This window comes from Mobula hypostoma, chromosome 4, assembly GCF_963921235.1.
Source record: "Mobula hypostoma chromosome 4, sMobHyp1.1, whole genome shotgun sequence".
Taxonomy (NCBI): Eukaryota; Metazoa; Chordata; class Chondrichthyes; order Myliobatiformes; family Myliobatidae; genus Mobula; species Mobula hypostoma.
Window position 1 is genome coordinate 169489296 of NC_086100.1, and position 13581 is coordinate 169502876.

At 45.3% G+C, this 13581-nt stretch overlaps 1 protein-coding gene across 1 annotated transcript in view; it reads left to right on the forward strand.

Moving 5' to 3' along the window:
- Nucleotides 1-13581, forward strand: part of LOC134345771 (B-cell scaffold protein with ankyrin repeats-like) — a 79133-nt gene that overhangs the window by 19808 nt on the left and 45744 nt on the right. Inside the window, exon 6 of the mRNA XM_063046961.1 lies at nucleotides 8437-8563. Within this exon, the coding sequence (XP_062903031.1) occupies nucleotides 8437-8563 (127 nt within the window). The remainder of the gene's footprint in view (nucleotides 1-8436; nucleotides 8564-13581) is intronic.

Consider the following 13581-nt stretch of genomic DNA (forward strand, 5'->3'; position numbering starts at 1 on the left):
TTTACGCTGAGCAGATAGCTCTTGGGGAGAGGGAGAGGGAGAAAGGCAAACTGACAATTCTGCCAGATCCAGCATAGACTGAGGCAAAAATGTTTACCCTCACCCTCCTGTTTTTGAGGCAAAGCAGAAGAATAGAATCAGCATTGTGACTAAAGTGAAATAGAAATCAATTTTTTGGGAAGTCTCTCCATAGTTAGTTTAAAACAGGATCCAGTGAACAATAGGACATTTGTTGACAGTTCCACTTTGGGGTTTATCTTTTCATGTGTTTGTGAGTGCATGCGTGTGTCAGGTGTCATTGGCAGAACAAACCATTCAAATCAAAGATGGAGAAGTACAGTACAGAAACTGGTCTTTCTAGTCCATGCTGAAACCATTTAAACTGCCTACTCCCATTGACATGCACTGGGACTATAGCCCTCCAGATCTCAACTATCCATGTACCTATCCATACTTCTCTTAAACATTGAAATCGAGCTCACATGCACCACTTGTGCTCGCAGCTCATTCCACACTCTCATGATCCTCTGAGCAAAGACATTTCCCCTCATGTTTCCCTTAAACTTTTCACCTTTCACCCTTAACCCATGACCTCTGGCTATAGTCCACCCAACCTCAGTTGAAAAAACCTGCTTGTATTTGTATACCCCTCATAATTTTGTATACCACTATCTAATGTCCTCTCAATCTACTACGTTCTAAAGAATACAGTCCTAACCTAATCAATCTTTTCTTATAACCCAGGTCCACCAAACCCAGCAACAACCTTGTAAATTTTCCCTGCACTCTTTCAACCTTGTTTACATTTTTCCATAAGGCCATAAGACAAAGGAACAGAATTAGGCCATTTGGCCCATGGCGTCTGCTCCGCCATTTCATCATGGCTGATTCCCTTTTTCCCTCCTCAACCCCACTCCCAGCCTTCTCCGAGCCTAACTTTTGATGCCATGTCCAATCAAGAATCTATCAGTCTCTGCCTCAAATACACCCAACGACCTGGCCTCCACAGCTGCCTGTGGTCACAATTTCCACAAATTCACCACCCTCTGGCTGAAGACGTTATTCCGCATCGCTGTTTTAAAAGGACGCCCCTCTATCCGGAGGCTGTGACCTCTTGTCCTAGACTCCCCCACCATGGGAAACATCCTTTCCACATCTACTCTGTCTAGGCCTTTTAACATTTGCAATGTTTCAATGAAATCACCCCCCCCTTCCAAATTCTAGCCAGTACAGACCTAGAGCTATCAAATGTTCATTGTATGATAACCCTTTCATTCTCAGAATCATCCTTGTGAACCTCTGCTGAACCCCCTCTAATGCCAGCTCATCTTTTTTTAGATGAAGAGCCCAGAACTGTTCACAGTACTCAAGGTGAGGCCTCACCAGTGCCTTATAAAGCCACATCCTTACTCTTGTATTCTAAACCTCTTGAAATGAGTGCTAACATTGCATTTGCCTTCCTCACCACTGACTCTACCTGTAATTTAACCTTCAGGATGTTCTGCACAAGGACTCCCAAGTCCCTTCAAGTCTCAGATTTTTGGATTTTCTCTCCATTTAGAGAATAGTCTGCACATTAATTTCTTCTGCCAAAGTGTATGACCATGCATTTTTCAACATTGTATTTCATTTGCCACTCTCTTGCCCATTCTTCTAATCTGTCTAAGTCCTTCTGCAGCCTTCCTGTTTCCTCAACACAACCTGTCCCTCCACTAGTCTTCGTATCATCTGTAAACTTGATAACAAAGCCATCTATTCCATCATCTAAATCATTGATATACATACAGGAAAAAGAGAAGCAGTCCCAACACTGACCCCTATGGAACTCCACTAGTCACTTTCAGCCAGCCAGAAAAGAATCCTTTTATTCCCACTTGCTGCCTCCTACCAATCAGCCAATGCTCTAACCATGCTAGTAACTTTCCTGTAATACCATGGGCTCTTAACTTGCTAAGCTGCCTCATGTGTGGCAGCTTGTCAAAGGCCTTCTGAAAGTCCAAATATACTGTATAACATCCACTGCATCCGTTATCTATCCTACTTGTAACCTCCTCAAAGAATTCCAACAGGTTTGTCAGGCAAGATTTTCCCTTAAGGAAACCACGCTGACTTTGTCCTATTTTGTCCTGTGTCACTAAGTACTCCATAACCACATCCTTAACAATTGACTCTAACATCTTCCCAACCACTGAGGTCGGCTAACTGGTCTAGAATTTCCTTTCTGCTGCCTTCCTCTTTTCTTAAAGAGTGGAGTGACATTTGCAATTTTCCAGTCCAGTGGCACTATGCCAGAGTCCAATGATTTTAGAAAGATCGATTATTACTAGTGCCTTCATAATATCTACTGCTATCTCTTTCAGAAACCTAGAGTGCAGTTCTTCTTGTGCAGGTGACTTATGTACCCTTAGGTCTTTCAGCTTTTTGAGCACCTTCTCCCTTGTAATAGTAACTGCACTCGCTTCTCTTCCCTCACACCCTTCAACATCTGGCACACTGCTAGTGTCTTCCACAGTGAAGACTGGTGCAAAATACTCATTTAGTTCAACTGCCATCTCCTAGTCCCCCATTATTATTTCTCCAGCCTCATTTTCTAGCAGTCCTATACCCATTCTCATCTCCCTTTTATTTTTTTATATACTTCAAATTGTTTGCCCATTTTCTTTCATATTTCCCTCCTAATGGTTCTTTTGGTTGCCTCTCTGTAGGTTTTTAAAAGCTTCCTGATCCACTGTCTTACCACTAATTTTTGCATTGTTGTATGCCCTCTCTTTTGCTTTTACATTAGGTTTGACTTCCCTTGTCAGCCACGGTCATACTATTTTGCTATTTGAATATTTCTTTGTTTTTGGAATATATCTATCTTGCATCTTCCTCATTTTTCCAAGAAACTTACCCCATTGCTGCTCTGCTGTCATCCCTGCCAAAAGCTCCTTCCAATTTACTTTGGCCAACTCCTCTCTCGTACCACTGTAATTTCCTTTACTCTACTGAAATACCGCTACATCGGATTTTTCTTTCTCCCTATCAGATTTCAAGTTGAAAATCATATTGTGATCACTGTCTCCTAAGGGTTCTTTTACCTTAAGCTCCCTAATCACCTCTGATTCATTGCATAACACCCAATCCAGAATAGCTCATCCCTGGTAGGCTTAACGACAAACTGCTCTAAAAAGCCATATCATTGGCATTCAACAATCTCACTCTCTTGAGATCCATTACCAGCCTAATTTTCCCAATTGACCTGCATGTTGAAATCTCCCATGACTACCATAACGTTGCCCTTTTGATACACCTTTTTCTCCCCCATTGTAACCTGTGGTCCACCTCCCAGCCGCTGTTGGGAGGCCCGTATATAATTGTCATCAGGATCCTTTTACCCTTGCAGTTTCTTAACTCAACTCACAAGGATTCAACATTATCCAATCCTATGTCATATCTTTCTACTGATTTGATGCCATTCTTTACCAGCAGAGCTACGCCACCCTCTCTGCCTACCTTCCTATCCCTCCGATATAACGTGTAACCTTGGACATTCATCTCCCAACTGCAACCATTCATCAGCCTCGATTCAGTGATGGCCACAACATCATACCTGACAATCTGTAAAAATGCAACCAGATTATCCACCTTATTTCTTATACTCTGTGCATGAAGATGTAACACATTGAGTACTGTTTTTGATTCTGCATTCCTAGTGCATTCATACTTACCCTACTGGCTGCAGTTATGTCCTATCATCTGCCTGCTCTTCCTGACAGTCCAACTGCATGATACCTTTGCTTTTTTACCATCTGTCCTATCCCGAGTCCCTTCACTATGGTTCCCACCACCTTGCCAAATTAGTTTAATCCCTCCCCAACAGCTCTAATCTACCTGCTTGCAAGAATATTGGTTCCCCTTGGGTTCAGGTGCAACCCTTCCCTTTTGAACAGGTCATACCTCCTCCAGAAAGGATCCCAATGATCCAAGAACCTGAAGTCATGTCCCCTGCACCAGCTTCTCAGCCACGCATTAATCTGCCAAATCATCCTGTTTCTACCTTCACTGGTGCGTAGCACAAGTAGCAATCCAGAAATAACTACCCTGGAGGTCCTGCTTCTCAGCTTTCTACCTAGCTCTCTAAATTCTCTTTTCAGGACCTGTTTGCTTTTCCTTCCTATGTGATTGGTACCAATATGTACCAAGACATCTGGCTGCTGTCCCTCCCTCTCCAAAAGGCTGTGGTCGTGATCTGAGATGACATGATCTGGCACCAGGGAGGCACCAGGGAGTTCACGTCCACAGAACCTCCTTTCTGTTCTCCAGACTATTGAGTCCCCTATCACTACCAAAACTGCACATAATACTCCAAATTAGGCCACACCAACGTCTTATACAACTTCAACGTAACATCCCATCTCTTGTACTCAATAATTTGATTTATGAAGGCCAATGTGCCAAGAGCTTTCTTTCTGACCCTGTCTACATGTGATGCCACTTTCGATGAATTAAGGACCTGTATTCCCAGATCCCTTTGTTTGACCATACTCACCTGTCCCCTACTGTTCATTGTGTAAGACCTACCTCAGTTGGTCCTACCGAAATGCAACACTTCACGCTTGTCCACGTTAAATTCCATCTGTCATTTTTCAGCCCATTTTTTCAGCTAATCCAGATCCCTATGCAAGCCATAATAGCCTTCCTCACTGTCCACTACACCCCTCATCTTGGTGTCATCCACAAATTTGCTGATCCAGTTCACCACATTATCATCCAGATCATTGACGTAGATGACAACCAACAAAGGACCCAGCACTGGACTCTGTGGCACACCACTAGTCGCAGGCCTCCAGACAGAAAGGCAATCCTCTACTACCACTCTCTGGCATCTCCCACAAGGCCAATGCTTAGTCTAATTTACTACCTCATCCTGAATGTCAAGTGACTGAACCTTCTTGACCAGCCTCCCATGTAGGCCGTACTAAAGTCCATGTAGGCAACATTCGCTGCCTTGTCTTCATCACCTTTCCTGGTGACTTCCTCAAAAAAACCCTATTAGACTGGTTAGATATGACTTACCACGCACGAAACCATACTGACACTTTCCCTCTACTTATGTCAACTCACCAGCATGTAATTTCCTGATTTATCTTTAGAGCCTTTTTTTTTAAAAGCAACAGAACAACATTAGCTATCCTCCAATCCTCTGGTACCTCTCCTGTTGTCAGGTTGCTTTAAAATATCACTGCTTGGGCCCCAGCAATCTCTATACTTGCCTCCCATAGGGCCCAGGGAACACCTTATCAGGCCCTGGGGATTTGTCCACCCTGATTTGCCTCATGGTAGCAAACACCACCTCCTCTCTAATCTGTGCAGAGTTCATCCATTTGATACTGCTTTGCCTCACTTTTATAGACTCTGTATCTGTCTCCTGAGTAAATACAGATGCAAAGAATGTATTTACGATCTCCCCCATCTGTTTCGACTCCACACATGAATTACCACTCTGATCTTCCAGAGGACCAATTTTGTCCCTTGCAATCCTTTTGCTCTTAACATATCTGTAGAATCCCTTTGGATTCCCCTTCCCTTTGTCTGCTCGAGCAACTTCAAGCCTTCTTTTAGCTTTCCTGCTTTCTTTCTTAAGTGTTCTCTTGCATTTCTTGTACTCCATAAGCACCTCATTTGTTCCTACTTGCCTGTACCTGCTAGCACCTCCTTTTTTCTCTTTACCAGGTCCTTGATATCTCTTGAAGACCAAGACTCCCTACACTTGTTATCTTTGCCTTTGCTCAAGATTTTGATTCCTAACTTTGTCTGCGGTCTTACCAACATCTGCCTCCATAACCTCTCCATTAATTGTTCTGGCACTCTGGTTCCCATCCCTCTGCAACTCCACACCATGCAGCATTATCAAATGTTCCTGCTAGGATATTAGTCCCACTCCAGTTCAGCTGCAAGCCGTCCCTTCTGTACAGGTCCCACCTCCCTGGAAGAGAGACCAATGATCCAAAAATCTCATGTCCTCCCTCCTACGCTAACTCTTTAGCCATTTGTTAAACTGTATAATCTTCCTAGCTCTGGCCTCACTAGCATGTGGCACAGGTAGCAATCCTGAGATCACAACCCTGAGGTCCTGCCCTCCCTGAACTCCCCTTGCAGAACCTCATCTCTCAGCCTACCCATGTCATTGGTACCCACATGGACCACGACCTCTAGCTGTTTACCTGCCCTGCCTGACTTGCTGAATTGCACCATGCAAATTCCATTTCTTTCGAGAGTTTTCTGTGATGGGGAGGGCTCTGGGTTGCCGGGAGCAGACTCTAATTCTGTAGAAATTCAGCTCTGATCTGCTGGTCTAAGATGAGCCCAGCCAGACAGCCAGAGATCATCCAGGAGTTACCTCACTGCCTCAGGGAGCAGGGAAGCAAGTACATTACCTGTGGATCAGGCACTCACTACACATACACACATAACATGCGCACACGTACACTAACACACACAGGGCACACGTACACTAACACACGTGCACACACAGACGTGCACACACACAGACATGCACACAGAAACACGCATATGTACACACACATAACACTAACACACACAACACAAACGCACACACACACACACACAACACAAACGCACACACAGATGCACGCACACACATAGATACACGCACAAACATGCACACGCACACACACACAACACAAACGCACACACAGATGCACGCACACACATAGATACACGCACAAACATGCACACACACACACACACACACACACACACACACACACACACAGAAGTGCATCTATTTTAAGTGACTAAGCTGTTATTACTTCTGGTGGAAACATCTAATCCAATCCAAGCCCAACACATACCAACAGATTGGATACTAAGATGTTGAGTATAGCTATGTAAACACAATGTGTAATTGTCCCATATGTGTCTCTGTTTGTGTATGAATGTGTGTGTTTGTTGTGCACGAGTGTGAGTATGCATATGTATACTTCTATATGAGGTTAGTATCTCTGGTCTGTACCTCATTGACTTTATGCTACAGGGTCCCACCCCCAAGAACCTTCGGAGCTGTCTCCTGTAAGACTTGCATATCCAGCTCTTCTCAACTCCTCCCTCCTGATGCAGATCTCATTTATTGGGACCTTAGGCTGCAGAGGTGTAACTGCTGGAGAGACCCAAGGATTGGTCCTGGGTCCTCAGTTATTTACTGCCAATATTAATGGCGTGGAGGAGGCCAGAGTATGAGGTGACAAAGTCTGACAGTGACCCGTCAGGTAGGAGAAGGTGTGGTGAGGATATCTGGATTGTGCCAGTGAATAGAGATAGACTGGTGAAAACCTGGTATATAGAGCTTGATGTGGGGAAGTGTGAGGGCATGCAGTTTTCTCAGGGGAACCAAGTGGGTGATTATTATCTGAATGGAGAAAGATTTCAGATTAGTAAAATTCAGGGGAAGGCAGGTGTTCTTTGTATGATTCACAAAGAGTTAATCAGTCCAACAGGTAGTTGGGAAGGCAAATAGCATGCTTATTGCAAAGTGGGTTGGAATATAGACATTGTGCAGTAATGGCTGTATTCATTATGGGTATTCATGTATGGTTGAATGAAAATTAAACTCGAACTTGAACTGGGGTGGTATTGTAAATGTCCAGGGTGTGTGTGAGGCTTGGGTACCTCTCCATTTATATGGTCGTCTGCCTTTGGGTTCCTCCTGTTGAAGTGCATGGCCTGGTGTGTAGGTGAGTTACAGAGCAATACAACACAGATACTCGGCCCTTCAGCCCAATTGATCCCTGGTGACTGGATGCCCACCCAGCTAGTCCCGATTTTCTACATTTGGCCCATCTCCCTCTGAGCCCTGCCCCTCCATGTTCCTGTCCAAGTGCTTCTTAAATGATAATACTGGACCTGCCTCGACCGCTTCCTCGGCCAGCTCACTCCCTAAGGGTGGAATAGTTGCCCCTCTAGTCCCCCGGGTTCCCTCTGCTCCCAGTCGTCAATCAGCATTGGGGGAGGTGCCGTCCTGTCGGAGAAGGAGCCTCCGTGCTCACCTTCACCTGTTTGGCTGGATGGAAAAGCAGGACTAAGGAAGGAAGGGTGGGAGGGTCAGAGTTTCCAACAAACCTGGAAGTTGGGATCCATGGACTGGATTGATTCCTCAGGTGAGGGTGATGGAACTTGTGGGGAGGACGTATAGAGGGGGCAGGGCAACATGAGGAAGTTCTTCTTCTCACATAGTAGGCAGTGTATGTCTGGAAGCTGTGTCCTCTTCTGGGATTAGTTAGCAATGCTGATCATTGGGATCATGGTTTGGATAGAGTGCACACGAGGATCGGCTATAGGAATACCCTGCTGGTGCTGCGGTGTTCTGTTATTTCCACCTGGTGGGGGTCTACAGCAATGAGAAGCCCCTGTTGCCATGTGTTGCTTTCCTTCCAGGCATTCCAGATTTCCACCCAGACCCAACTGGATGATCTACTCACCAAGTCACTCCAGAATTCCCTGCCTTCCAGTAGGATCGGAGCATTTCAGAGCATCGGAACCGATAGCCACTCTCCTCCACACAGTAAGTATACAACTCGCAATGCAGGGAAGTAACCTGGCTCCCATTAGACTGCATGCCAACTAGAGCAGGGACCTTACTGGACCTGATGTTGGGAAATGAGCCTGGTTAGGTGGGAGAATGGTTTGTGAACAGTGATCACAAGTCCTAAATTCTTAAGGGAGTTATGAATAAGGATAGGCATGAAAGTACGAAGTTGGAAGAGAGCAAATTACAACATTATTGGCCATGAGTTAATTGGGAGTATCTTTCAGTGGGTAAATCCGCATCTGATGTGGAGTTGTTTAATGACCAGCTGATCAGAGCACAGGACCACCATGTTTCAGTAAGGATGATGATGAGGATGACAATGTAAGGGAACCTTCTCTTAAGGAAGATAAATATAGCAGAAATGAGCTCATGAGGGGATAAGGAGGGCAAAAAAGGGCCCATGAAATGTCCTGGGCAAGTCAGGTTAAGGAGAACCCCAAAGCACTTTATACCCGCATTTAAAAACGAGAGGGTAGAATCACTCAGGGATAAAGGGAGAGATTTATGCTTAGAGTCATATGATGTGTGATAGTTTGCATTTGTATTCACCAAGAACATGGAGGTAGTGAGAACAGTGATAATTCATGAAGGCATTTTGTGATCAAGGTGGATCTTTGCAGAGCATCAAGGTGGAAGTCCTCACAGACAGATGGCAGATATCTCAGGTTGTTAAAAGAGGCAAGAGGCAATATTGCTGGGGCCTTGCCAAATATTGTTGAATCCTTACTAATAACAGATGAGGTCCTGGAGTAATGGAAAATAGTCAATTTTCCTCTGTTGCTCAAAAGGGGATATTCCTTGAAATTATGACTCACGTCAGTGGCAGGGAAGCTATTGGAGAGGATTCATAGTGATTTGATTTATGCACATTTGAAAAAACATGGCCTGATGAGGGGCGATCAGCATGGCTTTGTGCAGAGTGGGTCAAGTCTTGTTGACTTGACTAAGTTTTTTTGAGGAGCTGATGAAAGTGATCAGAGAGGGTCGAGCAGTGGGTATTGTCAACTTGGACTTCATGATGGGCTGATCCAGAAGATGAAGATGCGTGGAATCTGTTGTGACTTTGCAGTTTGCATTTCAAATTTGGCTTGCCTGTAGAAGCCAGAGGTAGTGGTAGCAGGGTATTATTCTAACTGGAGCGCCATGACGAGGGAGTTAAAATTCAAAGTAAATGTTATTATCAAAGTGTGTCACCATGTACAACCCTAAGATTCACTTTCCTGTGGGCATACTCAGCAAATCTTTTGGATAGTAACTATAACAGGATCAGTGAAAGATCAACCAGAGAGCAGAAAATGACAAACTGTGCAAATGCAAATATAAATAAATACCAATAAATAACAAAAATATAATATAATGAGTCCTTAAAATGCAATTGTTGGTTGTGGGAACATCTCAATGATGGGGCAAGTGATTGTAGTTAACCCCTTTTATTCAACAGCCTGATGGTTGAGGGGTAGTAACTGCTCTTGAACCTGGTGGTGCGAGTCCTGAGGCTCTTGTACCTTCTACCTGATGGCAGCGGTGAGAAAGCGTGACCTGGGTGGTAGGGGTCTCTGATGATGGATGCTGCTTTTCCCCAACAGCGTGTCATGTAGATGTGCTCAGTGGTGGGGAGGGCCTTGCCTGTGATGTACTGGGCTGATCCACTGCCTTTTGTAGAACGTTTTGTTCATTGGTCATTGGTGTTCCCGTACCAGGCCGTGATGCAGCCAGTCAATACACACCCCACCACACATCTATAGAAGTTTGCAGACTCCAAAGGAAGTAGTGGCACTGCCATGCTCTCTTTGCAATTGCACTTGCATGCTGAGTTCCCCAGGAACTGTTGTTGGTGATGTATATCAAAGACTTGGATGAAAATGTAGATAGCTGCATTAATAAGTTTTGAGAATGACAGAAAGATTGATGGAGTTGCAGACAGTGAAGAAGGTTGTCAAAGAGTTCAGCAGAATATACAGTACAGTATAGGTGGAGAAACGACAGATGGAGTTGAACTGAGCAAGTGTGAGGTGGTTCACTTTGGAAGTTTAAATATAAGGGGAAAGTGCACAGTTAATGACGAGGCCCTCAACAGCATTGATGCATAGAGGGATCTTGGGGTCCAGGTCCATAGCTCCTTGAGAGTGGCCACACAAGTTGATAGGGTGGTAGAGAAGACATAAAGCATACATTGGTTGGAGCAGTTTTAGAGTAAGGAAATCATACCGCAGCTATATGAAACAGTGGTCCCCAACCACCAGGCTGCAAAGCATGCGCTACTGGGCCGCCACGAAACGATATGATTTGGCAATGTGACCGTGTTGCCGTCTTGCCGGCTGGCGCCTTCTTGCCCAGACTCTTGGCGGCAGAAACATTGCCAAATGTAACTGACCAAAAAACATTTTTCTTAAAGGAAAATGTTTTAGAAAAAGGATGGTATGTAATTTTCGTGCAGATAATTTTAACATGTGAAAAAGCCAGGAAAAAACCAAAAGGCCAAATGAATTTTCTGATGCCAGCCACATTGGAAAAAAGCCCAATTTCTGGGATTGGAAAGTCAATCTGGTAACCCTGTATGAGTCAGCCGCACCTTTCCTCATTCCGTCGTGCCCACTGTTGAACTTGAACGCACATGAGGTCATTACGCACGCATCATCCATGTCAGCACAGGAAGAAGATCAACTCCTCAAGCTTGCAAATGATGGCGGGCTGAAAAGTATGTTTGACATAACATCTCTGCCGGCATTCTGGATCAAAGTCAAGGCCGAATATCCTGAGATAGCCACGAAAGCACTGAAAACGTTGCTTCCATTTCCAACATCATATCTCTGCGAAGCGGAATAGACTGGACATAAGGAACCCCCCTTCGAGTATCGCTGTCTCCCATCTTGTGGCACCGTCTTGTTGCAGGGAAACAAGCCCAGGGCTCCCACTGATTCACCAATATTGGTGTGTTGCAATGATTTTATATGTTCATACGAGGAAAATATGTGCTGTGTGTTTAATATTAAATTTGTTAGATAAACCCTTTTAGAAACAAAATTGAGTTTATTAGCCACTTATAAGTGACTTATAGTTGACTTATCACCTATATTCCGGTCGTGATTAACACCCCCCGCCCACCCGTCGGCCGGTCCACAGTGCAAAAAAGATTGGGGACCCCTGATATAAAACCTTGGTTAGGTTGCAAATAGAGCATTGTGTGCAGTTCTGGTCACCCCATTACAGGAAGGATGTGGAGGATTTAGAGAGGATGCAGAAGAGGATACCACTTGGATTAGAAGGCAAGGTTCAAAAAAACTTGCATTATTTTCTCTGGAGTGTTGGAGGCCGAGGGAGAGAGCTGATAGGAGTTTATAATATCAAGACAGGGATAGATATAGTTATCAGCTGGCATCTTTTACCCAGGGTTGGAATGTCTAATACTAGAGGACATGAAGTTAAGGTGAGTAGGTTAAGTTCAAAGGAGAAGTAGGGGGCACCCCTCTCACGTTGGATCACCTATCACCTTGCACCTCTCAGTCCTGATGAAGGGTCTCAGCCTGAAACACCAACTGTTTACACTTCTCCATAGATGCTGAGTTCCTCCAGCATTTTGTGTGTGTTGCTTTGGATTTCCAGCATCTGCAGATTTTCTGATGTAGGGGGCAAGTTTTTTTTACCCAGAGAGAAGTGGGTGCTTGGAATGGGCTATCAGAGGTAGTGGTGGAGGCAGATAATGATAGAAGTGTTTAATAGCCTGTTAGATAGACACATGACACATGACTATGGGCAATCCACACCAGGGATGCATAAAAAGAGTTCCCTTTCAGTCAGGTCCACATTAAGTCAATCTTTGAGCCAGTTTTCTCTGAGTTGGACAATTCACATCAGGGGTACATAAAAAGAGCTACTTTTTAATCAAGGCGGTGATGGAGATTTTGAAGGCAGAGTTTTGTGGCTGCTTCTCTGAGTTGAGGAGCGACCAATCAGCAAGAGGGATTTATAAGAAAGGACCAATAAAAATAATTCAAGTGCAAGTAGAGCAGCCATTCTTTGAGTGGCCATTCTATTGAGGATGCCAGTCTTTGAAATGGCTTTGGCTTATCAAGCTTAGGCAAGATCAGGTTTGTGTGAGGTACATTGTCTTGTAAATGTTTCTCCCTCCCTCCCTCCCTCCCTCCCTCCCTCTCTCCCTCCCTCCCTCCCTCCCTCTCTCCCTCTCTCCCTCCCTCCCTCTCTCCCTCCCTCCCTCCCTCTCTCCCTCTCTCCCTCTCTCCCTCTCTCCCTCCCTCCCTCCCTCTCTCCCTCTCTCCCTCTCTCCCTCTCTCCCTCTCTCCCTCTCTCTCTCCCTCTCTCCCTCTCTCCCTCCCTCCCTCCCTCCCTCCCTCCCTCCCTCCCTCCCTCTCTCCCTCTCTCCCTCTCTCCCTCTCTCCCTCTCTCCCTCTCTCCCTCTCTCCCTCTCTCCCTCTCTCCCTCTCTCCCTCTCTCCCTCTCTCCCTCTCTCCCTCTCTCCCTCTCTCCCTCTCTCCCTCTCTCCCTCTCTCCCTCCCCTTATTTGTTCATTGAGTGATAATGGCTCCAGAAGCAGTGTTTTGTACTGTATGTGGGAAGTCTGGGAGACCTCCAGTCTTCCAGATAAATGCCTCTGTGTCAGGTGCACAAGCTGCAGCTCCTGAGAGAATGTATTGAGGAACTGCAGCTGCAGCTCGATGACCTTCAGCTCATAAGGGAGGCGATAGACAGGAGCTACAGAGAGGTAGTTACCCCTAGTTTTCAGGAGACAGGTCATTGGGTGACTGTCAGGGGAAGGAGGGGGAATGCATACCTGTGGCCGTTCTCCTCAATAATAAGTATATAACCTTAGATACTATTGAGGGGGATGACGTGCCAGAGGTGGGGTGAGGGGAGAGCCACAGTGATTGTGTCTCTGGCACTGAGTCTGGTGCTGTGGCTCAGAAGAGCAGAGAGGTGAAGAGGACTACAGTGTTGAGAGGAGATTCCATAGTCAGAGGAACAGAGATGAAGTT